The sequence below is a fragment of the Elephas maximus genome, chromosome 20 (assembly GCF_024166365.1).
Source record: "Elephas maximus indicus isolate mEleMax1 chromosome 20, mEleMax1 primary haplotype, whole genome shotgun sequence".
Classification (NCBI taxonomy): Eukaryota; Metazoa; Chordata; class Mammalia; order Proboscidea; family Elephantidae; genus Elephas; species Elephas maximus.
In genome coordinates this window covers 67680901-67705493 of record NC_064838.1, presented here as the reverse complement: position 1 = coordinate 67705493, position 24593 = coordinate 67680901, and the positions used below count along the sequence as shown (strand labels likewise).

General features: G+C 44.3%; 1 protein-coding gene across 3 annotated transcripts in view; it reads left to right on the top strand.

The window, feature by feature from the left end:
- CADPS (calcium dependent secretion activator) overlaps positions 1–24593 on the top strand; it is a 578687-nt gene that overhangs the window by 281543 nt on the left and 272551 nt on the right. For all 3 annotated transcript variants that reach the window (XM_049861704.1, XM_049861703.1, XM_049861702.1), the window contains exons 5-6: positions 7328–7561; positions 12326–12447. In XM_049861704.1, coding sequence (XP_049717661.1) covers positions 7328–7561; positions 12326–12447 — 356 coding nt within the window. The remainder of the gene's footprint in view (positions 1–7327; positions 7562–12325; positions 12448–24593) is intronic.

The following is a 24593-nucleotide window of genomic DNA, read 5'->3' as shown; positions in this document are numbered from 1 at the left end:
TTCACCTCTCTGAATTTTAGTTTCTGTGTTTGAGATAGGAGTAATAAACCACATAGTTACTACTAACCCCATTCAGAAAAGCAGAGGAAGTAAGGCTAAGCCATTGAAAGACCAGTTTGGGTAAAGAAGGCAATTCAGGGAACCCTAATAAAAACCTGTTCCCAAAATGCCTTCTAACATCTGTGGTGCCAATTTTGACAAACGACTACCAAGACCTTCTTTCTCTCATTTACTGTGCCTGCCCCATCCCCATCTCTCCCTACTCTTTACCCCACACCCACCTCATACAGTCCACATTGACTGGGTGCTAATGGAGTGGTCATTGGTGTGGAAGACTCTGTTCCCACCAGCCTCTGCTTCAGCTCTGTGAAATGGGGTCATACACGGAAGGTACGCTACCCTGAGAGGCACCATAGCAGGCTTTCTCCACCTCCACACTATGGACGTTTGGGGTTGCTTGGTTCTGCGCTATCATATGGTAGTAGCTAAGGACATGGTCTCTGGAGCCAGTCTGCTGGGTTTCAAACTTGACTCGACCAATTACTGATTTAAGTTTAATAGCATCTACCTCAGTGGAGTTTTGAGATGATTAAGTGAGGTGAAATTAAGTGAGGTGAAATGCTTAAACCAAGGTCCAGTATATAGTTGTTGTTAGCTGCCATTGGGTCAGCTCTGACTCGTGGGGACCTTATGTAGGACAGAATGAAACATTGCCTGGTCTGACCTCACCCTCACCACCTCCAGCATGTTCAAATCCATCGTTGAGGCTATTGTGTCATTCCATCTCACCAAGGGTCTACCTCACCCTCGCTGGCTCTCTGCTTCACCAAATACGATGTCCCTCTCCAGTGATTGATCCCTCCTGATAACATGTCCAAAGCAAAAAATTGGACAATCTTCTGTTGTGATCCGTAGGGTCTTCATTGGTAATTTTCAGAAGTAGATTGCCAGGCCTTTCTTCCTAGTTTGTCTTAGTCTGGAAGTTCACTGAAACCTGTCCACCATGAGTGACCCTGCTGATATTGAAATACCAGTGGCATAGCTTCCAGCATCATAGCAACATGCAAGCCACCACAGTGTAACAGGCAGATGGGTGGTGGAGTAAATAGTTAAAACTCAAACCAAACCCAATGCTATCAAGTCAATTCCGACTCATAAAAAACCAAAAACCAAACCGGGTGCCATCGAGTCGATTCCAACTCATAGCAACCCTATAGGACAGAGTAGAACTGCCCCGTAGAGTTTCCAAGGAGCGCCTGGCGGATTCAAACTGCCGGCCCTTGGGTTAGCAGCTGTAGCACTTAACCACTACGCCACCAGGGTTTCCTATTCTGACTCCTAGCCACCTTAAAAGACAGAGTAGAACTGCCCCATAGGGTTTTCAAAGAGCAGCTGGTAGATTCAAACTGCCAACCTTTTGGTTAGCAGCTGAGCTCTTATCCACTGCGCCACCAGGGCTCCAAGTACTTAGTTAGCACTCAGTAGATGCCAGCTATTACCATTACCTTTACCATAGTTGGGGCCCTGGTGGTGCAGTGGTTAAGAGCTCAGCTGCTAACCAAAAGGTTGGCAGTTCAAATCCACCAGCTGGTCTTTGGAAACCCTATGGGGCAGTTCTACTCTGTCCTATAGGGTCGCTATGAATTGGAATCAACTCGACGGCAACGGGTTTGATTTTGGGTTTGGTTTACTATAGTGACCACCATTACCATTCATAGTGTTTTCGTTAGCAGAGTTTATGTGCATGCCTGGTTTACATACATATGTAGAGTCAGTACTCAAAATGTATTAACATTTGTTCTTAGCTCTTACTCCTCATAATAACTCTATGACTTATCCCTGTTTCAAATATGGAAACTGAAATTCAGAGAGGTGAAGAAGCCAGTCTAAAGTCACGTAGCTAGTAAGTTGGAGACCCAGGATTCAAAGTTGAGTATGATCCACTAAAATGGACTGGATAAGGTTCTTTTCTTCTGTGCCCCTTTTACTTTCTGCATTCCTCTGTTGGTAAAGTACAGGGTCAGTGAAGAGGAGGAAGGCCTTTAGTGAGATGGATTGACACAGTGGCTGCAACAATGGGCTCAAGCGTAACAACGATCGCGAGGAAGGCGCAGGTCCCAGCAGTGTTTCGTTGGGCTGTACGTAGGGTTGCCATGAGTTGGAACCGGCTCATCGGCACCTAGCAACAACAGCAATGCCTCTGTTACTTCTTCTGTCACATGACATCTAACTGGTCACTTTCTGGCATGCCCTTCCCCAGATACCATCACCACATCCCCAGTGATAACCACATCACCCAACACATGACAGAAACCCAGGGAGTATTTGAGGGATTGGATGGGATAGCCGCCACACTGCCTGTAAGCTCCCATATCGACAAGGTCCCCATCTGTCACCTCCCTCCTTGGGATCGCCTGCCAGTAAATGTGTCTTGACCTCTGGAGTCTAGGGAACGTCTCTCTGAGTGGAGAGGCTTTGTCAGCTTCTATACATACCTCCTTCATCCTCTCTGGGTAGAAATGCAAAGCCAGAAAAGAAAAGAAGTTGGCTGGGGGAGCTGTTAGCACCTTCAAATGCTACTTTTCAATGTGTTCCCCAAAAGCCCTCAGTGTAGCTGAGCATAAACAGCCCTGGTGGGGACTGTTGTTGGGAGACCATCCCCACTGAGGAATGTTAGCAGCCCCAAACAAAAATAAATGGCCAGTGGAAACTTTCTTTGGAGGCCTTTGCTTACCCGTATGCCACACCTTTCACAAAGCAGTATGAATAAACAGTTCTTTCGTCAAGGCTAATTTACTGTTTTGCTTGGAAAAGTAGCAATAGAGACAGACGACCACAGTTTCCTTGTTTTGGCACAACTTCAGCTTTGAAATGTGTTTGTAATGGGCTGCTGTGGAAAACTCCACTCCAGAACCACAGCCTGGACTGGCAGAATGCTGTTTCTTCTCGAGGCTTAAGTACCCGGGACAGAAAAATGGCCTTGTTTTCCTGCAGATTTCAGTGTTATGAGTCTCTGTTTATGATGCCATTAGGAGCTGTCCAAGGCCTGGGAGAATGGCTCCTTCTTCAGATTTTCCCAGTATTCTACTGCAGAGGCCTTGGCGCTCTGGGCCAGAGTGGTGGAATCTGTGACCATTGGGTTTTCCAAAACTTCAAGGCTGTGGGGTTAAAAGGATCAGTATGGCCCAACGATGGGTGTGATAATATGGACTGCATTTGATAGTACAGTCTTTCACGTCTGAATGGCTGGAAAGAACATATTTCACAGGTGTTATGGTTTGTCTCTGCATCCCATGGCAACTGCAAAGCCAGCAGCTGGCAGTAAAAATCAGAGATATCACTTACCCCGCTGCCCCAAGAATACCATGTAGTTCACTGAGGTTTGTGTCCCAGTATGGAAAGAAAGAGACAGGTCACTATAACGGCCTTCGGACTATTGGGATGTAAACTTTGCTGCTCGGCAGCCTTTAAGGAGCCTGGGGACCACTATTGCCCCATGAATTAACCCACCTCATTCTTCTCCTCACTCTCAGAAGTACTGTGTTCAAAAGGAGATGAGGGAATGTTTTGTGGCCACATACGGTTATATAGACCTTCTTGGATTCATGGTTGCCTGTAATATTTTCCATAAGAAGGAGGGAAAAGCAGTGGCCCAACCTCAGCCAACTCAACCTGATGCAGACTCTTCCTCATCCTTCAGAGCCTCAGCCCAAGGGTCACCTCCTCTGGGAAACCATCCGTGATTATCTTGGGAAGATTTCACTTCTCATATACTTCCATTGTAGTATGTGCCTTGATGTTTCATTATATATCTTACTCCTCGAGGAGTATAGGTCCACATCCTTTCATCATGACCCCCCCTCCAGTGCCTAATACTGTGCCTGGTACACTGTTGCTGGCAGTAAATGCAATGGTGCCACTGGGCAGTTTCTATTAACCTCGTGTGGTCTGGCGTCCTTCCTCAAGCATGGTAATGCGTTAATTAAAAGATTAGCGAGCTTGACTTGTATTTTTGAGCTGATACTATGGTAAAGTTACCTAAAAGAAGGGTGTCAGATGTTTGGACAGGGGTGTAATTTCAGTGCTTGCCATAGGCGCCATTTTCCATAGATACACAACTGTTAGATACAGTTCTATTCATGGTACCAGGTAAATAAAAACCCCTCAGGGGCGCCATGGGCCAAGGCTGGTGCAGTATTTGCCCTAATCATGCCTCTAAAAATGTATCCTGAGTGTACAGTGGCCCAGCAGCTAAGTCTTTGCATCCCCCTGATCTGTTTCCCAGAGGATGCTCAAGTTTGGAGGCTCACAGGCATCCCATGATTAAGTCCAAGAAGGAGCCAATCAAGCCCACCATGCAGGAGTTTTAGAGAAAGGACTCGTAGGATTTTCCTGCGTTGAATCATCCTGTTTCCTTTCGAGCCTGGCAAGTCATCATCTCATTTCAGAGGCGCCTGTCCTGCCTCTTCCCTCACATTCACCCACGTGTGTTCAGAAATCACCATGCAGTGGTTGAGCCCAGCCTTAAAGCAAGAAGTGATTGTACCAAGAGGTTCCAGAAGACGCCAGTACTCTAAGGCTGCTGGGTGGGTTTCAGACCCCTGTACTCATTTACATGGAAAATCAGAATCTCGTTGTTCTTCCAGAACTTAGTTTATCCCCTTTCCACCTCCTCTTCACAGCTGAGTTTCAGCTATATTGGTATTTAATGGGGACATTTGGATAAGCCATGCATCCATTCACTCAACACATGTGCACTAAATTTTTACTATATGCCAAGCATTGTGCCAGATACCAAGGATTCAACAGGGGTATCACGATAGGTATGGTCCGGCTTTGTGGATCAGCAGGAAAGACAGACATTACACAGATAAGTTTCAAAATTGATTCATTAATTATAATAAGCTTTACCAAGGAGGTGAACTTCATATTATAAGCAATTACAATAGACGGGTGCAATCCAGGGAAGTAAAATTTTGAAGCTGAAATCTGAAGGAGACACGACGGCTGAGAGTTAGCCAAGGAGGTGGAGGAAAGGGCAGCAATACTTACGAAGGCCCCAGGTAGGAGGAACATTGGCACAAAGGTGTTCCCAAGCTCTCTGTGGAGGACTCAGTCTGTGTATTGGGGTCAAGGTGCCTTGGTGCAAGGAAGAAATGCCGTTCTAGCTAGGTAGTGGGTGGGGGAATTGTTGAAAGGAAAATAAGAGAATTTCAAGGAACCCAAACAGGAAGAATGACTAGGCCTTATAGATATTAAAGGAGTTTCTGGGTAGTGCAAGGGGTTAACACACTCAGATGCTAACCTGAAGGTTGGAAGTTCGAGTCTATCCAGAGGTGCCTTGAAAGAAAGTCCTGCCAATCTGCTTCCAAAAAATCAACTATTGAAAACTCTTTGGAGCACAGTTCTACTTTTGACACCATGGGTCACCACGAGTCGAAGTCAAACCTCCTTTCTGTAACTCTAGACAACCTGACTCTCCTTCCCTCCTTCTCCCTCTCTTTCCATACGTGCACGCGCGCACACACACACACACACACACACATATTCATATATATTGTATCTCTCTTTCTCCTATTTCTCAAGTGTCTTATTCTACTTCCACAGGATCCAATATGGCATTAGGCCCTGAACCTACACACTTTTACTGGTTCAGATCCACCAACTGATGGCAGTCTTAATGGCTCTCAGTACAGCTGCTTGAGAGAGTGGATCTGGTTGATTTCTAGCCAGTTTTGTTGTTGTTGTTGGTGGTGGTGGTGGTGGTTGACTTGGAGTCAGGTGTTCATGTACTAAACACCTTTTTCTTTTTTTGCCACCCAAAATTCATACCCCCATTGCTGTCTGGGAAGCCACTTCATCTTGTATGTGATCTTGGTGGATGCCTACTCCCAGTTACAGGGATGGAGGACATAACTGTTCCTTAAGCAATTCAGCACAGCATATTCCTGGCTGTAGAAATTGGTTCGGCATATGTCTATACCCTAAGCAATTTCACTTAGATTTTTGGTGAAAACTGAGGGATGAAAGACATCTCCATGGAGATATTTATTCTTCCTTTAGATAGTGTGATATGATGTTTGGAGGTCCAGATCTTTAGCAGCTTTTTTGTGACGTAAGAGAAGCCAGACTGAGCATGGAGCCAACCCAGAGAAACCAAATCCAAGACTTGGAGTAAAAAGTCCGCTGTTGTCACATAATCTGAGCCTGATTCTAACCTTGCCTGAAGGTGGATCTACCCCAGGACATTTCCAGCTACTAAATTCCTTTTGTTGTTTAAGCCAGTTCAAGTTGTAGTTTTCTGTTACTTGCAACAAAAGTCAAACTGATTTAGCTTGCCCCTCGTCCAGTCAGAGAGGGGTGGGGAGGACAAGTCTGTTTCAATGGGAAATGATTCTTTGAGAAGGTGATGGGTCCAGGTACACTCAGGGTATCTAGACTCCTTAGAGATATGAAGAAACAAACACTATGGCAAGAGCTTGTTGCAATTACAACTGAGTTCATAAGCAAGGAAGGAAAAAATAGAGCTAAGTTCTGATGCCAAATTGCTTTATCTTCATTTCTAAAAGAATTTTAATTACATTTTTATCACTTCATTAATTTTTTTCAATTTTTCTTGAAAGCAGTAACTATTCTTTTTAGAGATAGCCACAGGCTATGTTTGAAACCTCTCATATGAGCGCCTATGGAATTATTCATGTGAGAAAATCTCTACAGATATCCAGAAATAGGGTGTCTTTCTGTCTCTGTAACTTAAAAACAGCACACTGCATTTAGTGAAAAAGAAAAACGGTTTGAACCGAAAACAGGTTTGAAAAATATCACCCCATTTTTCTTTCCACAAATCAAATTTGCTGAAGAAATGTGCAGGAAATATAGAAATATAATAAAGCATTTGACTCTTACTGTATGTTTATATATGTTATCTGTTAGGAGGCAAGCAGCCGTCTACTCAGCTAGGCTAAATGTTTTTCCAGCACAGTGACACAGTAAACCAAAACAACTGCTGCTGTTGAGTCGATTCTGACTCACGGTGACCCCATGCATTGCAGAGTAGAACTACTGCATAGCGTTTTCTTGGGCGTAATCTTTATAGAAGCAGATTGCCAGGCCTTTCTTCCACAGGGCCTCTGGGTGGATTCAAACTGCCAGCCTTTATGTTAGTAGTCAAGCACAAATCACTTGCGTCACCCAGGGACCTCATATACCTAGGCAAATGTCACTACTGATACATGTTGTCACAACTCTGGGCTGTGAGATAAAAGCCTTCTCTGTGAATCAGACCTCTGTTTACTCCTCTGCTCATACTTTTCTTTTCCTTTGCAAGGAGCGCAAATTTCCCAAGTTCGTTTCCAAAGAAATGGAAAACATGTACATCGAGGAGCTGAAGTCGTCCGTCAACCTGCTCATGGCCAACCTGGAGAGCATGCCGGTGTCCAAAGGCGGCGAGTTCAAGCTTCAGAAGCTGAAACGCAGCCACAACACCTCCATCATCGACCTGGGCGAGGAGAGCGAAAACCAGCTCTCCAAGTCAGACGTCGTGCTGTCTTTCTCCCTGGAGGTAAAAAGCATTGCACGTTTCCTAGCACAGCGAGGGCCGTGGCGATTAGCTGCACCGCAGCCAGCTGCTATGCCCCCGTAAGCCCCAGAGTAGTTATTAAAATAACGGCTTGCTAAACAGAGATCAGCTAACCAGCGAGGGATTCCCCACCTCCAGGAGCCCAGCCTTTTCTAAAGGAAAGGCAATCTCAAGATCCACCTACTAAATTTAATCTTGGCCTATTGCCAACATGATTTTATGCATCCCTGTCTTACAGCAGTGCTCCAGGATTCTATAAAGGTGTTACCCAATCCAGGGAGTTTTACATTTTGGCAGCCTACATTGCAGGTGTGATAGAAGCAACTTAGTATCATTTTTTGTGGTGAATTATTAATTTTCTTTCCTTTTTTTTTTTGTCAACTGTATGGAGCACTAGTGGCATACTGCTTAAGAGCTTGGCTGTTAACCAAAAGGTCTGCAGTTTGAATCCACCAGCCACTCCCTGGAAACCCTGTGGGGCAGTTCTAGTTCTACTCTGTCCTATAGGGTCACTGTAGGGTCACCACGAGTCAGAATCGACTCAATGCAACGGGTTTGGTTAGGTTTTGTTTATCATCTACACAAATGGGTTTGGTTAGGTTTTGTTTATCATCTACACAGTAGACAGTCTTTTGTTGTGGTCAACTTTTATTTAGTGTATCTTAGCATCCAAAGTAAGAACCTATGGGGGCCAGTGTTGTAGCAGAATGCTCAACAGGTCAATAAATTTCTCTATAATGCCTACTCACACATTATGGTTATTAGACACATACTCTAAGGCAGTGCTTGGATCTACATACATCAGCGTTACCTGGGAAGCTAGCTAAGTATGCAGATTCCTGAGTACCACCAAGGCCACCGAAGCAGAGTGTCTAGGGTGGGAATATAGACTGGTGCAGCCACTTTGGAAAACAGTTTGACAAAAAGTTAAAGATAAAGCCACCATGTGACCCAGCAACTCAGCTCCTAGGGCCTACCTAAGAGAAATGAAAGCACATATCTACACAGAGACGAGAAACAGTATTCGTGTTGTTGCTATCAGCTGCTGTCAGGTTGGCCCCCGGCTCACAGTGACCCCAGTTCATGGGAACCCCATGCGCAGTGGCACAAAACGCTGCCCAGCCCTGCACCATCCCCATCATCAGTTGCAGGTCAGACCATTGTGATCCACAGGGTTTTCACTGGCTGATTTTCAGAAGTAGGTCTCCAGGCCTTTCTTCCTAGTCCATCTTGGTCTGGAGGCTCTGCTGAAACCTGTTCAGCATCATAGCAACGTGCAAGCCTCCACTGACAGAGGGGGGTGGCTGTGCTGAGGTGCCTTGGCCAGAAACCGAACCCGGCTCTCCAGCACGGAAGGTGAGAGCTCTGCCACTGAGCCACCGCTGCCCCTGGCACTACTGATGACAGCCAAAACCAGAAACAGCTTAAGTGTCCCTCAGCTGGTGAATGGGTGAACAAAGTGCAGTGTAGCCACACAACCAAATGCGATAAAGCAGCAAAAACGAGCAAACTACTGCCACCTGCTGTGGCGGGAAAAGGCCCTGAGGATGTTATGCTCAGAGAAAGACTACATATCGTGTGATTCTGTTTGTACGAAATGTCCAGGAGAGAAAGGTGAATCTACAGAGACAGGAAGTAGATTAGCGATTCCCTGGGGCAGGGGATGGAAACAGGCATGAGGGACCCCATTGGAGGGGATTAAAATATCCTAAAATTCATTTATGATGATAGTCACACAACTTGATAGGTTTACTAAAGCCCATTGAATTGCACACTTGAAATGGGGTAATTACGTGATATGCAAAATACTCCTCAATAAAGTAACCCCCAGCACCCAGTAGTCAAGGAAAAAACTGTATAAGCAGGGTGCAGCCTTGGAATCTGCCTCCAGTGAGCTCTCCGGGTACTTCTTATGTACTCCCAAGTTTGAGAGCCACTAATAACTTATTAAAACTCAAAATTACACAAGGGATTTTATGATGCCCCTCTCTTTGGCAAGACCAAAAGAATAGATCAAATTTCTATAGATTGAATTAGCATTTGTAAAGACTAAATTAATTTTCCTGAATGTCATTATGGCTTGCTGGGAATTACCTGCTGGAAATTTGTTTTTTCTGCGCTCAGTTTGGAACCAGATAGTCACATTACGGTGCTTGCAGCATGCATTTTGCAGTCGGAAGAGGCAGTGTTCAATTAAATATAGAGCGCTTGGTGTGTGAAAAAGTCATCGGTGTAATTTCACAGAAACTTTCTTTTTTTTAATCCTGCCACCCGAGGTGTTGAATGCTTTTTCTTAGGTGTCTTTGAATTTGATTATTGCCAATTAGAGGTGGCAATTTATTCCCTACTCCTCCTGTCTTCCCACAGAAGGGGCGGGGGGAGTAGTTTATTGATTTTCACGAAGCTTTTAAATCTGTAATTTTCTAATTGTTTGTCAGTCCTCAGCATTATGCAGCCAATCACCTGAAATACAGGTGTAGGTGAATCCAACCACACTCTCGCGTGTCCACGGTAGAAACAGGCTTGAACTTCTAAGTACGAGTACAGAATAAAATACCCGAGGGCCCCCAAAGATGTTTTAATTGGAAGAACAGCAAATTGCACACCGTACTGAAAGTGCCAGCCAAAGTTATTGTGCAGCTATTTGTGAAGGTGTTTGTGAAGGCAAGAAGGAGGAGAAAGAGGGCTGTCTTCTCATCCAGGCAGACTGGGATCTGAACTTGCTGGTTGGCGCGAGGCACTGTTTCCATAATTGTAGAATTGCGAGGCTGGAAGGGACACCGGAGAGCAGTTAACTTTGCAGCAACAGAGCTGAGGTTGGGGAAGCCGAGTGGCATGGCCTGGGGCAAAGGTAGGGGAGTGCTCTGATGAAAAGCAATGGACTTTTTTAGAATGCCGCTATGTGCCAGGTTCTTTACTGATATTAACTCAATGAACCCTTGCAACGATCTTCTGAAGCACTTGCAGACATGGAAGCAAAGGCTTGGAGAGGTTAAGAAACTTGCACAAGATTGCACAGCTAGTGAAGATACGGAATCAGGATTTGAACCCAGATCTTTTGAACTCCCAATTCGTGCCCTTTCCACTCTGCTTCCCATTTCTTTCCACTTGTACAGCTCTTCCCAGTGTAAAATGTTCCAGTTATCTCCTTTGACCCTCTCCCAACAGCCATATACACACAAACGACACATACCATCACCCCCTTCACAGATAATAAAACCGAGGCTCAAGAGATTAGAAAGAAAAAGGTCTCAATGCCAAGTCATTGCCCCACAGCACATGACTAGTACCAAACCAAACCTGCTGCCGTCGAGTCAATTCCGACTCCTCGTGACCCCATAGACGGGGTAGAACTGCCCGTTGGGTTTCCAGGGAGCAGCTGGTAGATTCGAACTGCCGACCTTTTGGTTAGCAGCCAAACTCTTAGCCACTGCATCACTGTTTTTCAAAGTATGGTTCTGGGACCAGCAACATCCGCATCACCAAGGAAATTATTAGAAATCCAAAGTCTCGGACCTACTCAGTCAGAAACTCTGGAGGCGGAGTCCAGAGAGATTTCTTTTCATAAGCCCCCTTGGGAATGCTGATTCACACTAAAGTCTGAGAACCACTGGGCTGTTAAGTTGTAGAACTGTGGCTTTTGAATCCTGGTTCAGTGTTAGCCATTCTGGACTTCTTTGAATCAAGTCTGTTAACTAATATGTGTTTTTTGCACACCCGCATTCTTCTCCTTGTTTGATGGTGTTGCCTCTTTTTTGGAGTGTAATTGAGTGATTTTTATGTACCTTGTTCCTTGTCTATCTCTGATATAAGTCATTTGATTCATATTTTTAAACCAATCTCAATCTTCCCTCTGTCTCTCTCTTAGTATAGGGCATGCTATTGTTGATTAGAACTACAGGTAATTGTGTGGCGTTTGGGGTACCAGCGAGAGGTGCCGGGAACTGTAATCAATATGTCTTGATCCGTCATGATACCAGCCCTGTCCCTCAGTCTAGGCCAGAAAACATGCAAGTGAAGACATGTTTTTCTTTTGATCCAACAGTGTTGGGCTGCGTAGAGTTGGTGTATTTTATTCCTCCTTATTTAGATTCCTGGTGCAAATTTCAAAATCCAACTACTGATCACAATTCTGATTTAGACTTACATCTTCTCATAGGAAAAATCGGAGTGTCTGGCAACTCTGGACTCAGGGAAGACAGGCAACAATGGGCTAACACTGAGTAGTAACCACTTTCTTTACGTGGAGCATGTGTATTCCCATTTGCCACAGTCCCCACCATTCCCTATTATCTGACACTAATGCTGAATGCTACTTGCCCTTTATCTTGGCACTTCACTGTCACTTACCTTATTGTAAAGGGAAAAGTGAATTTGTTCTTGGGCATTTCTCTGCCAAGTGCTAAAACAAAAGCTAGACTGTTTCTAAAGAAAAGTAGAAGAGAGCCTGTTTCTTTATGAAAGTGAAAAGTAATCCTATGTATTTAGCACAGAAAAGATTAAGACATTTCACTTTGCCTGTCTGGCCCCTGTGAGTATCTGAATTGGAGAGCCTTGTGTTTCCATCTAGGAGGCAACAAGCTACACTGTGAGAAACTGCATCGTCATGCGAGACTGGCCCCAGTATGACTGGTGGAAACCTGATAGAACCCCTCAGATGTAACTTCTCATCTCTGCTTCTTCCCCTGGGTGATGCTGCATATGGGCTTTGGTAATAACCTCCAGTATGTGTGATTCTGTTTCCAGGTGGTGATCATGGAAGTCCAAGGCCTCAAATCCTTGGCCCCAAATCGCATCGTGTATTGTACAATGGAGGTGGAAGGAGGAGAGAAACTGCAGACTGACCAGGCTGAAGCTTCTAAACCGACGTAAGTTATGTTTCTCCACAGTTCATCTTCCAGGGATTATTGTCATTGGCTTCATTTTGGTCAAGTCCAAGAGAAAAGACTGGTTTCCTCAGAAGGTTCTAAAAGACATGTGTGAGTTGGTGGTAGGTGCCTTCCATGGGGTTCCAACTCATAATGACCCTGTGTACAACAGAACAAAACACTGCCTGGTCCTGTGCCATCCTCACAGCCATTGCTGTTTGAGCCCATTGTTGTAGCCACTGTGTCAATCCATCTCATTGAGGGTCTTGCTCTTTTTCACTGACCCTCTGCTTTACTAAGCATGATGTCCTTCTGCAGAGACTGATCCTTCTTGATAACATGTCCAAAGCACATGAGACCAAGTCTTGCCATCCTTGCTTCTGAGGAGCATTCTGGCTGTACTTCCTCCAAGACAGATTTGTTTCTTCTTCTAGCAGTCTGTGGCGTATTCAATATTCTTCTTCAACACCATTTCAAAGGCATCAATTCTTCTTCTGTCTTCCTTATTCACTGTCCAGCTTTCACATGCATATGAGGCAATTGAAAATACCATGGATTGGGTCAATCGTACCTTAGTCCTCAAAGTGACATTTTTCCTTTATAACACTTTAAAGAGGTCTTTTGCAACAGATTTGCCCAATGCAATACGTCGTTTGATCTCTTGACTGATGCTTCCAGTTGTGAGGATTTTTGTTTTCTTTATGTTGAGGTGCAGTCCGTACTGAAGGCTGTAGTCTTTGATCTTTATCAGTAAGTGCCTCAAGTCCTCTTCGCTTTCAGCAACCAAGGTTGTGTTGTATGTGTATCCCAGGTTGTTAATGAGTTTTCCTCCAGTCCTGATGCCCCATTCTTCACATACTCCAGCTTCTCAGATTATTTGCTCAGCATACAGATTGAGTAAGTATGGTGAAAATATACAACCCTGAAGCGTACATTTCCTGATTTTAAACCATCCAGTATTCCCTTCTTCTGTTTGAACGACTGCCTCTTAGTCTACGTACAGGTTCCTCATGAGTACAATTAAGTGTTCTGGAATTCCCATTCTTGGTAATGTTATCCATAATTTGTTATGACCCACACAGTTAAATGCCTTTGCATAGTCCATAAACACAGGTAAACGTCTTTCATGTAGTCTCTGCTTTCAGCCAGGAGCCATCTCTCATCAGCAATGTTATCTCTCATCTCGTGCCCTCTTCTGAATCAGGCTTCAATTTCTGGCAGTTCCTGGTCCATACGCTGCTCCACAACCATTTTTGAATCATCTTCAGCAAAAGTTTATGTGTGTGTGATATTAATATTGTTTGATAATTTCTGCATTTTGTTGGATCACCTTTCTTTGGAATGGGCACAAATATGGATCTCTTCCAGTCGATTGGCCAGGTAACTGTCTTCCAGATTTCTTGGCATAGATGAGTGAATGCGTCCAGCACTGCATCTGTTTGTTGAAACATCTCAGTTGGCATTCCATCAGTTCCTGGAGCCTTGTTTTTCATCGATGCCTTCAGGGCAGTTTGGACCTCTTCCTTCAGTACCATTGGTTCTTGGTCATATGCTGCCTCCTGAAGAGGTTGAACCTCGACCAGTTCTTTTGGTAGAGTGACTGTGTATTCCTTCCATCTTCTTGTGATGCTTCCTGTGTTGTTCAGTATTTTGCCCATAGAGTCCTTCAGTATTGCAGTCTGAGGCTTGAATTGTTTCTTCAGTTCTTTCAGCTTGAGAAATGCTGAGCATGTTCTTCCCTTTTGGTTTTCTAACTCCAGATCTTTGCTCATTTCTACCTGCCCTTTGAGATCTTCTTCTTAGCTCTTTTATGTGATCATTTCTTCCATTTGCTTTAGCTACTGTACATTCAAAAACAAGTTTCTCAGAGTCCCTTCTGACATCCATTTTGGTCTTTTCTTTCTTTCCTGTCTTTTTAATGACCTTTTGCTTTCTTCATCCATGATGTCCTTGATGTCATCCCATAACTCATCTGGTCTTCAGTCATTAATGTTCAATGGAACAACCACCTTGTTTATTTTTCAAACAGGATGACCTGACTACATTTATATTCGGCAGCTGTAATGAGGATTCCAGCTCCTTCAAAGCAGAAAACCAAAGGAAATTAAAGAAACAGTCTTCTTTCTGGAGGTTTTAGGTATTCACCTTGCAGAGTTTAGTCCCAACTTCCATCCTTAACTATGATGGAAGGAAGAGTTTAGTATAAGTGTTTTTAATTATGTTTTCCAAATAATATTTGGTTTACAATATAACAGTTTTTTTTTTTTCAAAATATTTATTAGGTGTGATGGTTGTGAATGTATCAGCAAAGCAGTATGTTGCATTGGACACAATGTATCAGTTCACTAAGTCAGCACGTATTTGTCACAGCTTGCTGTGTCTGTGCACACAAGGTACTCTGGCACAGGAAAGGACAGTAGTCATTATTGTAGTCCTACAGAGCTTACAGTCCAGTGGGGCATCAGACAATTAAATAACCACATGAATATATAATTACAAATCGTTAAAAGTGCATAGAAGGAAAGGGTGCTTTGGGAGCAGATCACAGGGGGACCTGAACCGGTTGTGGGGTCACTATCAGTAGCCCTTCCTCAGGATATATGTGGCATTTGACCTAATACCATAAACATTGAGCGAGGGGCATGGAGGCTAAGAGCGCAGAGCAGTCAAGGCAGAGTGAACAGCTTCTGCAAAGACCCTGGGGTACACAAGGCAAGGAGGAATTGAAAAGAGGCCCATGGAGCTGGGTACAGAGAACAAGGGGGATATGGTGCCATAAGCTGCTGAAGAAGTAGGTAGGGGCCAGGCTGTATAGATCCTGGTTAGGCCATGGAGAGGAAAGTGTGGGGAAACGTGACTGGATCTGTGATTTGCAATCTCTCTCTGTTTGCAGTGGAGGGGCAAGCATCATTGCAGGAGACCAGGCAGGAATCTGGTGCAGGAACCTTCAAGAGAGGTGGTGACTCATGCATCTGGGTCGGGGGATACTCAGGCTGCAGAAATTCTTGAAGGATCACTTGCTCCCTCCCCTCCCTACCCACAGCCTCATTGGCTTCCTTTTCTATCTAGCTAAGCCAGCCTAGGCTAATGAGCACCTTTTTGCTGTTGTTGTTAACTCATAAGAGAGTCATACAAGGGTAAGCCCCGGCAAGTTGGCTGCCTTTCCTCCCCCCAGACCATTATGAAATGTTTGGCAGAACATGAATAACTTACCAGGATGTCCAAACAAAACAGTTCAAAAAAAGCTCTGAATGTTTCCTGGACTAGAGAAAAATTGGAGGGTTTTGTATGCCTTCATGTGATTCTTCACGTGAACAGGCAGAGACTCCTGATGGGCAGAAGCTGGGGGAAATTGATGAGCCTGATTGGGGGGGGTGTGGTAATAGAAGGCAGCACACCTTGTCACACACCGCCCTCCCTCTCTTTCTAAAACTGGCAGTGAACGCAGCTTGTTTTTTACTGCCATTGATGAAATCTCAGCTTTTCCCCAGCAATCACCATGGCCTGATGTGTCACAATGCTGTTATGTTGGACTGCTCTATTTGTATGCCTTTTCTGAAGAGGTGTGAGCCATGGGGGAAGAAGAATCTATCTGGTGTTTCCTCCTACTGTTTAAGATGTCGGGCCCAATGTGGTGTCACAAGATAGAGGAAGAAAGGAGAAAGCTCTGATTATCCCAACAAGTTATTGCTTCACGTAGGCTATTTTAACTCAGAACACAATTCAGGTTATTTTATTGTACTTGTAAAAAAACGGCATGGAGGCGGAGTCTGACCTCCTCTAACTTCACAAGGGGGCAGAAGAACCAAGATCAACGCCCGAGGCTGAGACATGCCTCCTCTCTCTGCCGTCTTTACCAACTCTGACACCAGCTGTCCCTCCCACGGCACTCTCTACTCCTCTCCTGGGTTTGATAATTGATTGCCATGGCCACACAGAACTCACAGTCCATACGATTATGGGGTTTTTTTAGGGAAGTAACAGTTACAATTCAGGCTTAGGGACACTCAGGATACAGTTCTTCCATCAGTACAGCCTCTTCCCAGGCATGTTCACAGGCATGTCTTTCCCTGGCCCTTGGCCTCTGCCCAAAGGCACTCAGCTTTCTCTCTCCTTGGGCTGCCACTCCCGCTTCTCACTGCCTTCAGGGTTATAAAGTGTTCTCTCTCTCCCTCCCCACCCCCCACCCCCCCATCCCCCCACCCCTCCACCCCCCCCGGCATGCAGGCACTCTCTCTGTCTCTGCTTCTAGGAGCTTCTCAGTACAGGGAGCCCAGGTCCAAGAGACTTCCTGGCTCCTGGCTGTTCTTTCTTGGCTGTGGTGGGCTCCTCTCTTCCCCACCTCTGGGGTGGCTCATTTCAAGCCCAGCCAGATGGCAAAAGTGACTAACCCCCTTGGTGGGCTACAATAACTGTATGTGCACAGTCTGCCCAGTCACCTGGGTGGGAGTTATAAGACCACTGACCATTGCTATAAAGGCCACACACAAAAGTGATCTATGACACCACAGTATTTTAAGGTTTCAGTTGCCACAGTGAGTCATGAGTTAACTTTCATGTGCTTATGAATGTGTAAAACAGAGCTTCAGATTCAAAATAAATGTGGCATGCTTGTGTCTACCTACTTGAAATATTTATGCTTCGTATACATATTTACTCGTGTGCATCGTTACATCTGAACACATAAACGTTGCACTCTGAAACATTTTGGTTTTCTGACTAGAAGTATCCTTTTTCAATTTCTCTTCAGTGAGTTGGTATTATCAAAATGCCACAGAAAGTTTCTTTTTAAAAAATACATTAAGAATGCAGGTTTCATGACCAGGGTCAAGTCAAATCAATCAGCAGTGGCTACCTCGAGGGCTGTGCTGAGAAGGATTCTGAGCCAAATCTGTACTCGGAAGACAGTAGTGCCCTGATCAACTAGCAATGTCTGCCATGGAAGAAGAATGAGAATGAGTGCCTTGCGTTTGCATTTCTAGCGATCAGCTCCCGTAAAGATTACAGACTAGAAAACCCTGTTCTACTCTGTCACATGGGGTCACTATAAGTTTAAATCAACTCAGCATCACCCAACAATGACATAGTATCCCAAAGAGGTACACCTGGAGGTTGAAATCTACCAATGCCCATGTTTCTCCCTGCCCCCGCCTTTATTCTTTCTGTATAAATTCTGCTTATAACTATCGTTCATCTTCCTTCTAAACCCACACTTATTTTTCCAATACTCGTCTTTTTCTTTTTCTTTGTCATAGTTCAGTTCTGGTAGTTTTCCTCTGCATCCAGTTTTATCTGATAGGCTGAGTGGACTTTTTGTGCAGGGACCCTTTGTCTTCCTACTTCCCAAGTGTTGACTTGCACAGCATCCTCTCCATCAAGTCTTTCCTCTGAAGCTTTTCACTTTTCTCCTTTCCTTCCACACTTCTACTTACGATTTTTCCCATCACTAATCTCCAGCTGTCATCTCTGCTACTTCATTTTGCTTATCCCAAAAGAATGTTCTTTTGGAGGTTATCTTTTCTCTATCCTAAGCACTTTATCAGCTGACAAATTTAGCCCTTTTTCTGCCCTATTCGTTCTCTGAATCTTGTCTTTGATTATTCTTCTAGCACGCCAACGCCCATACTTCATTTATACATTCTGAAACAAAAATCCCTTGCGAGCCTGTTTTGCTCATAAATGCTGTTGTTTCCGATATCACGTATTCCACCCTGGTAACTGCAATGCTGATATCTTGCCCTGTTGTGCGTCTGCAAGAAATTCCTTTTTAAGAAAGTGAAATATCCTTTTAGTAATTTCGTATGTTGGTTACGTGTTGAAACGGTAATATTTGGGATTGCCGTTGTTGTCAGTTGCCACTGAGTCGGCTCCGACTCATAGCCCCCTGTTGTGTAACAGTGCACAACGCTGCCTGGTCCTGCCCCAGCTTCATGATCATTGCTGTGTCTGAGCCCACTGTTGCAGCCACTGTGTCAGTCCATCCCACTGAGGGTCTCCCTCTTTTCTGCTGACTCTCTACTTTACCAAGCATGATGTCCTTCTCCAGTGATATTGGGTTAAATAACATATATTATTAAAATTACAGTAATTCCACCAACTCGATGCTTAGGGGACACTGAGCTTCTGTTAAGGGCGATGGTATAGTTTGGGGTAATGGTTGAACAACATGATGAAGATAATTTCATTGAAATGTACATCTGAGGAATGTTGAAAAGGCAAATGTTTTGTTACATATGTATTTGCCACAATTAAAAAAGAAAAAAATTAATTCCACCTGTTTCTTTGTACTTTTTTTAATGTGGGCACTAAAAATTTTTAATTCCATATGTAGCTTGCATTTTATTTCTGCGGGACAGTGCTATTTTAGACAAATTGATGCATTATTATTATTATTGCTTAAACAACACAAAATTATTATCTTGCAGTTCCGTAGGATAAAGGCCAGCACGGGGCTCACTGGGTTAAAGTCAAGGGGTTGGCAGGGCTGCATTCCTTTCTGGAGGCTCCAGGGAAGAATCTGTTTCCTTGCCCTTCCCAGCGTCTAGAGGCTGCCTGCATTTCTTGACTCGTGGTTTTCTCTCCTGTCTTCAAAGCCAGCCACAATGTTCCATCTCTGTGCCTTTCTCCCATACTCATCTTCCCCTGACTCTCTTTTGCTTTCCTCTGTGTGTATGTATATCAAACCCATTGCCACTGAGTTGATTCTGACTCATAGCAACCCTCTAGGACAGGGTGGAACTGCCCTATAGAGTTTCCAAGGAGTGCCTGGTGGATTAGAACTGTTGAACTTTTGATTAGCAGCCAAGCACTTAACCACTGTGCCACCAGGGCTTATATATGTATATATATTTTTTCTTTTTTTTTTTTTAAAGAATGTCTGCAAGGAATTTGACTTGTCTTTCTTTCAACCGTACTCACAATTCAGGAGTACACTGTACAATAACCAGTTTGTTCAATAGTGTGTGTTCTTTGGAACAAGTGTCGTTGTTAGCTGCCATTAAGTTAGCCTCCAACTCGTGACGCCACATTCATAACGTAACGAATTGTTGCCCAGCCCGCAGCATCCCCATGATCAGTTGCAGATCAGGCTGTTGTGATCCACAGGATTTTCACTGGCTGATTTTCAGAAGTAGATCACCAGGCCTTTCTTCCTGGTTTGTCTAAGCCTGGAAGTTCTGCTGAATCCCTGTTCAGCATCACAGCGACATGCAAGCCTCCACTGACAGATAGGCAGTGGCTGTGCTGAGGTGCATTGGCTGGGAACCGAACCTGGGTCTCCTGCATCTCTTGCATGGAAGGCGAGACTTCTGCCACTGACCCGCCACTGCCGTGTAGAATACTCCAAGAAAAACAAGAAGTGGGGGAGTGGTACCATGGCCAAGTAAGTCTGGGAAATGCAAGATATCATATCTCTTTCTGACTTATTCACCATATCCATGGCCATTTTATAGGCTTTGAAGATTTCCAACAGTAAATAACCCTGTTTATCTTTGTTTTTCCCTGAGTTTCCCAAACTTATTTCAATTACCGTTTATTAACATCCACTGGAAATCTTGGTCTATGTTGGCCATACCTAGAAATGGTGATTCTGAGTCTCCCTTGCCTCTGTTATCAATGCCATCTCTTCCCTCACGACCAGGGTCCTCCCAGCATGGTCCTTTGGAGCAGTTACATAATAAAAGGATGCCATATTCATGAGTTAAATCTACTTCCTGGTTGGAAACCATGACGTGTGTGTGTGAGAGGCGGGTGGGGGCAGAAGGTTTTATACTCTCAGCTAAATTGGAGCCCCCACTCATCCTTCACTTTATCAGTCAATCTGTTTGCTGCATATGGGCTACTTTCAAGCAGACTGTATATTCTCTCAAATCTGTTGTCCTCTTTTCCTGGGTTTTTAACTTGGAGACCCAGGAGAATACAAGACCAAAAGTTTCCAAGGGGTATTTATTAAAGAATATTAGTTCCCTTTGGTGATGCGTTGTTTCTGCTCCTGGTGGGAAACCAGTGGCGGTGCTGAGCAGAAGACGCTGATCCTGTTAATAGGTGTGCGGTCTCGGCAAGGACAGGGGATGGAGATGAAAGGGTCTGTGTGGGCTCCAGAACCCAGATACAGTTGTCCACCTCCTTCAAACTAGAGCAGAGGGCTTTTCTTGACATTAGGCAGCATTTTTCAAAGGGTGGCACTCTTGCCTCTGCAGATCGAGAAGACTATACTAGGTTTTATTAAGACACATCATTGAGGAGCAAATCTCGTGGGCAGGAAGTTGCTCCTTTCCTAATTAGTTCTCAGTTTTTCAGATCAGGTCAAGGAAAAAGTTTCTATTTGGTGCTAAACCAAAAACCAAACCTGTTGCTGTTGAATTGATTTTGACTCATGGCAACCCTATAGGCCAGAGTAGAACTGCCCCACAGGGTTTCCAAGGAGCAGCTGGTGAATTCAAACTGCTAACCTTGTGGTTAGCAGTTGAGCTCTTAACCACGGTGCCACCAGGGCTCCAATTTGGTGTGACGAGGCCTTTAACACCTCCACAGGCCTCAGACTCAGCGCCTTCTGCAGGCAACTGTATCCAGTTAGAATTTAACAGCGTTGTTTTAGATTTCATTGTGGTTTCCTAGATGTAATTTTAAAAAATCATGAACGTATCTTGTGTTGGTGTGTGGGAACAGCAAAGATTCGGAAGATGATACGCAAATTATTTTAGTTTGGGGAAATCGATGTAAGAAAACCTGACAAATCCCTGAGTGGGAGATAGACTCCAAAATTATTGTCTTTCTTGGTGTATTTATACAACCACTTCAGGTGTGAGTTCCCTCTAAGGAAAGATTGTCCTAAGGATTAAATACTAGAGCAAATTTTAAATAATTTTCCTGAAAAGAACGGCAGCCTGAATTAAACCAAAAGAAAAACCAAACCAGCTTCCATTGAGTCGATTTCGACTCATAACAACCCCGTAGGACAGAGTAGAACTGCCCCATATGGTTTCCAGGAAGCAGCTGGTGGATTCAAACTGCCCACCTTTTGGTTAGCTGCCAAACTCTTAACCACTGCACCTCCAGAGCTCCCAGTTTGACTTAGCTGCGCAATATTGTGCTAACTTTTCTGGAATTATATTCCTCTGAATTAAAACCAAGGATACCACTTGGCATTTGATTATTTAGCAAGTTCACCACTCCCTGACAAGCCATGGACTTGATGAAGCATGGATTTCATCATTGCTATGAATTAGAAAGCTCAAACTGGTTCCCGCCATTTTCTGAGGGAATAAGAAAACAAAAAGCCCTAAGTGGGAAATCTGGCCATAGGCCTAGCATTTTTAAATGGTGCCTTATCAGATGAGATGTATTAAAAAAAAAAAAAAAATGCAGTGATTTTATATAACATCTTTCTTCTATAAAACATATTATTTGTCCTGGTGGTACAACTTAGAGTGGACCAGGCTCATTATGCCAGATTATTCATAGAAATGGAGTCCTGTTACATCGCCACACATTTAGTCAGTCCCAGCATCAGAAAGGAAGTTGCTCACTCCAGTCCCTTGCCTCCTGTATCACCTTTAAAGGTACTTCCTTCTGCAATGTAACTGAAAAATGTTTCTATGAACAAGGCCTTGGCAGGATTTATATGAAAATAGACTGTCTCTCTTGAATGGCTCTTCTGAAATTTGGATGTAAGGAAAGGCACTTATGTTCCCTCAGCAAGGTATACGGGGTGTTTTCCTGTGACAACACTAAACCAGTACAGGTGCTACAGCCCTGAGTAACGTATATTGAGCTGTGGCCTCATGGAGTGGACGTTCTAGAAAAGGACATAAGCAATAAATGAATGAACAAATAAATACGTAAGAACGACAGATTGCAATACATGCTCTGAAGGACATGAACAGGCTACTGCTGTAGAAAGTAGTGGGAGTATGGGCTACTTTAGTGGCCAAGGATGCCACTTTGTAGAAGATAATGTTGGAGCTGACACCTCAAGGCTGAGAAGGAACCAGCCATTGGAAGAACCAAGGACAGAGTGTTCTAGACACAGGGAACGGCAAGTGCAGTGGCTTTGAGTTGGGAAGAGGCTTGATGTGTTTCTAGTGTAGAAAGGAGGGTGGTATGACGAGAGAATAGTAAGTAAGAAGGAGCGAGTCACAGGAAAAGTCTGAAGAATGAGGCAGGGACACACAGCTCGGTGCCTTATAGGCCACAAAAAAGGACTTTGAACTTTACTCCAAGACCATGGAGAGGCATTGGGGGATTTCAATCCAGGGAGGGTACAACTGGAATTACATCTTGAAACCTGAATTATCTTTAAGGGCCAGTATAAACTTCAGACCACAGGTATATTTGTCAACAAAATAGTTGAGCACATACTCTTTGCCAGGCACTGGTTACCTAGGTGGAGCCCCTGGGTGGTACAAACTATTAACACGCTTGGCTGCTAACTGGAAGGTTGGAGGTTTGAATCCACCCAGAGGAACCTTGGAAGAAAAGCCTGGTGACCTACTTCTAAAAACTCAGCCACTGAAAACCCTATGGAACACAGTTCTACCCTGACACATATGGTGTCACCATGAGTCAGAACTGACTCAATGGCAGCTGGTTTAGATAGCTTTAGAGTAGTGAATAAAACAGATGTGGTACTTGAAGTCCTAGGGCCAGGGAGAAAAGTTAGCTGAGAAAAAACCAGTGGCTGGTGCAGGATGCTCTCCAGAAGCCACTGTATCTTCTGAGAACTTCAAAAGCCACTACATGGAAAGGGGAGTGAGGCCCCCTGAGAATCAGCTCCACCCCTCTCTACCTTCCTGGACACTCCATGCTCAAGTTCAAAGTTATAGTACTAAGCGGGAACCTGGGTACCATTTCTCTTGTTTCTCCTTCCTGGGAAAAAGCTCACCTTCTTTCAAGGTTAGATTAAATCCTAAGTGGTAAAGGCCAACACTGACCCAGATGTTCAGTTTTGCTAGGAGCCCACGAGTTTGTGTGAGTTGGCAGGAAACACAATTAGAATCACCGTTTGGGAAGCTCAGAGACTGTCCTGCCTCTCTGACCAGAAAACTTGGTTCAAAAGCCGTAACGTTTATTTCAGGACAGTTTTTGTTTGTCTGAGAGCTGAAGCGGGAATGTAGGCTGCTTGATGAGACCAAAAGCAGTGGTGTGGACAGCGGAGAGGAACGGGGTGCTAGAGAAGAAGCTTTGAAGAGGGAGCTTCCAGTGCTGCTCCATCACGAATTTGCTGACTTGACTTTTATAAGTCACGGAGCTTTCTGGCCTCACCAAGTCCTGATAATACCCTTTCTACCTCAATAATGCTATAAAATTCTTTCATCCAGCTGGAGAAAAATTGTAATGGCATAACACAGGGAGGAGTTTTCAGGAATTGCAACTCCTAGTTGGTGAAATTTTTGGAGTTGGTGTGTGTTCCAGAATTAGATGATCAAGTGGTGGCTGGCGCTTGGCAGTTAAGCGCTGATGTTCCCTCCAAATGTGAAAAGACACGAGAGGCTTGATTTCATGAGTCCAGTCTTAGGTAGGAATGAAAGAAGGCTGTATGTTTTTAATAGCCCTTTAAGGACTAAGTGGCAGGTAGATTCGTCTAGTTTCTCATTCAGCTCCTTGAATGTCTTGCCTGAGAACCTGACCTGCTACTTGGGTCTAATACTGGAGTAATCTGAGAATTGGACTGATTGGCCATCGTTGTTCAGTGGAAATGCAATTCAATACCTTTCTACCAAGTGTGGAAAACCACTAGGCCTGTAATTTAGTGATTAAGGAGAATATAGGAAGGGGTGCCATATAGTCACTTACCTGTGCTGATGGGATGCAGTCCAGAAGCTCTAAATCCTCACTAATAAGAAAACAGGAGAGGATCGTTTTAGATTGGTCAGAGAATAGAAGCATATAGTGTTGTGGACAAGATCACACAATCAGGAGCCAGAGCCCGGGATCCATATCTCAGCTTTGGGCAGTTTACTTAATTCTTTGCAGGACTTCGAACTGGTTCATTTGGGTTCAAACCTCTGCTGAGAATTTGCATTTCCGCCCCAGATAGACTGAATCAGAACCTACATTTTTAACAAGCTCCCCAGGTGATTCTTATGTATAACTTCCTGGGAACTTGTTAGAAGCCCTGACTCTTTGTGCCTCAGTTTCCACATTCT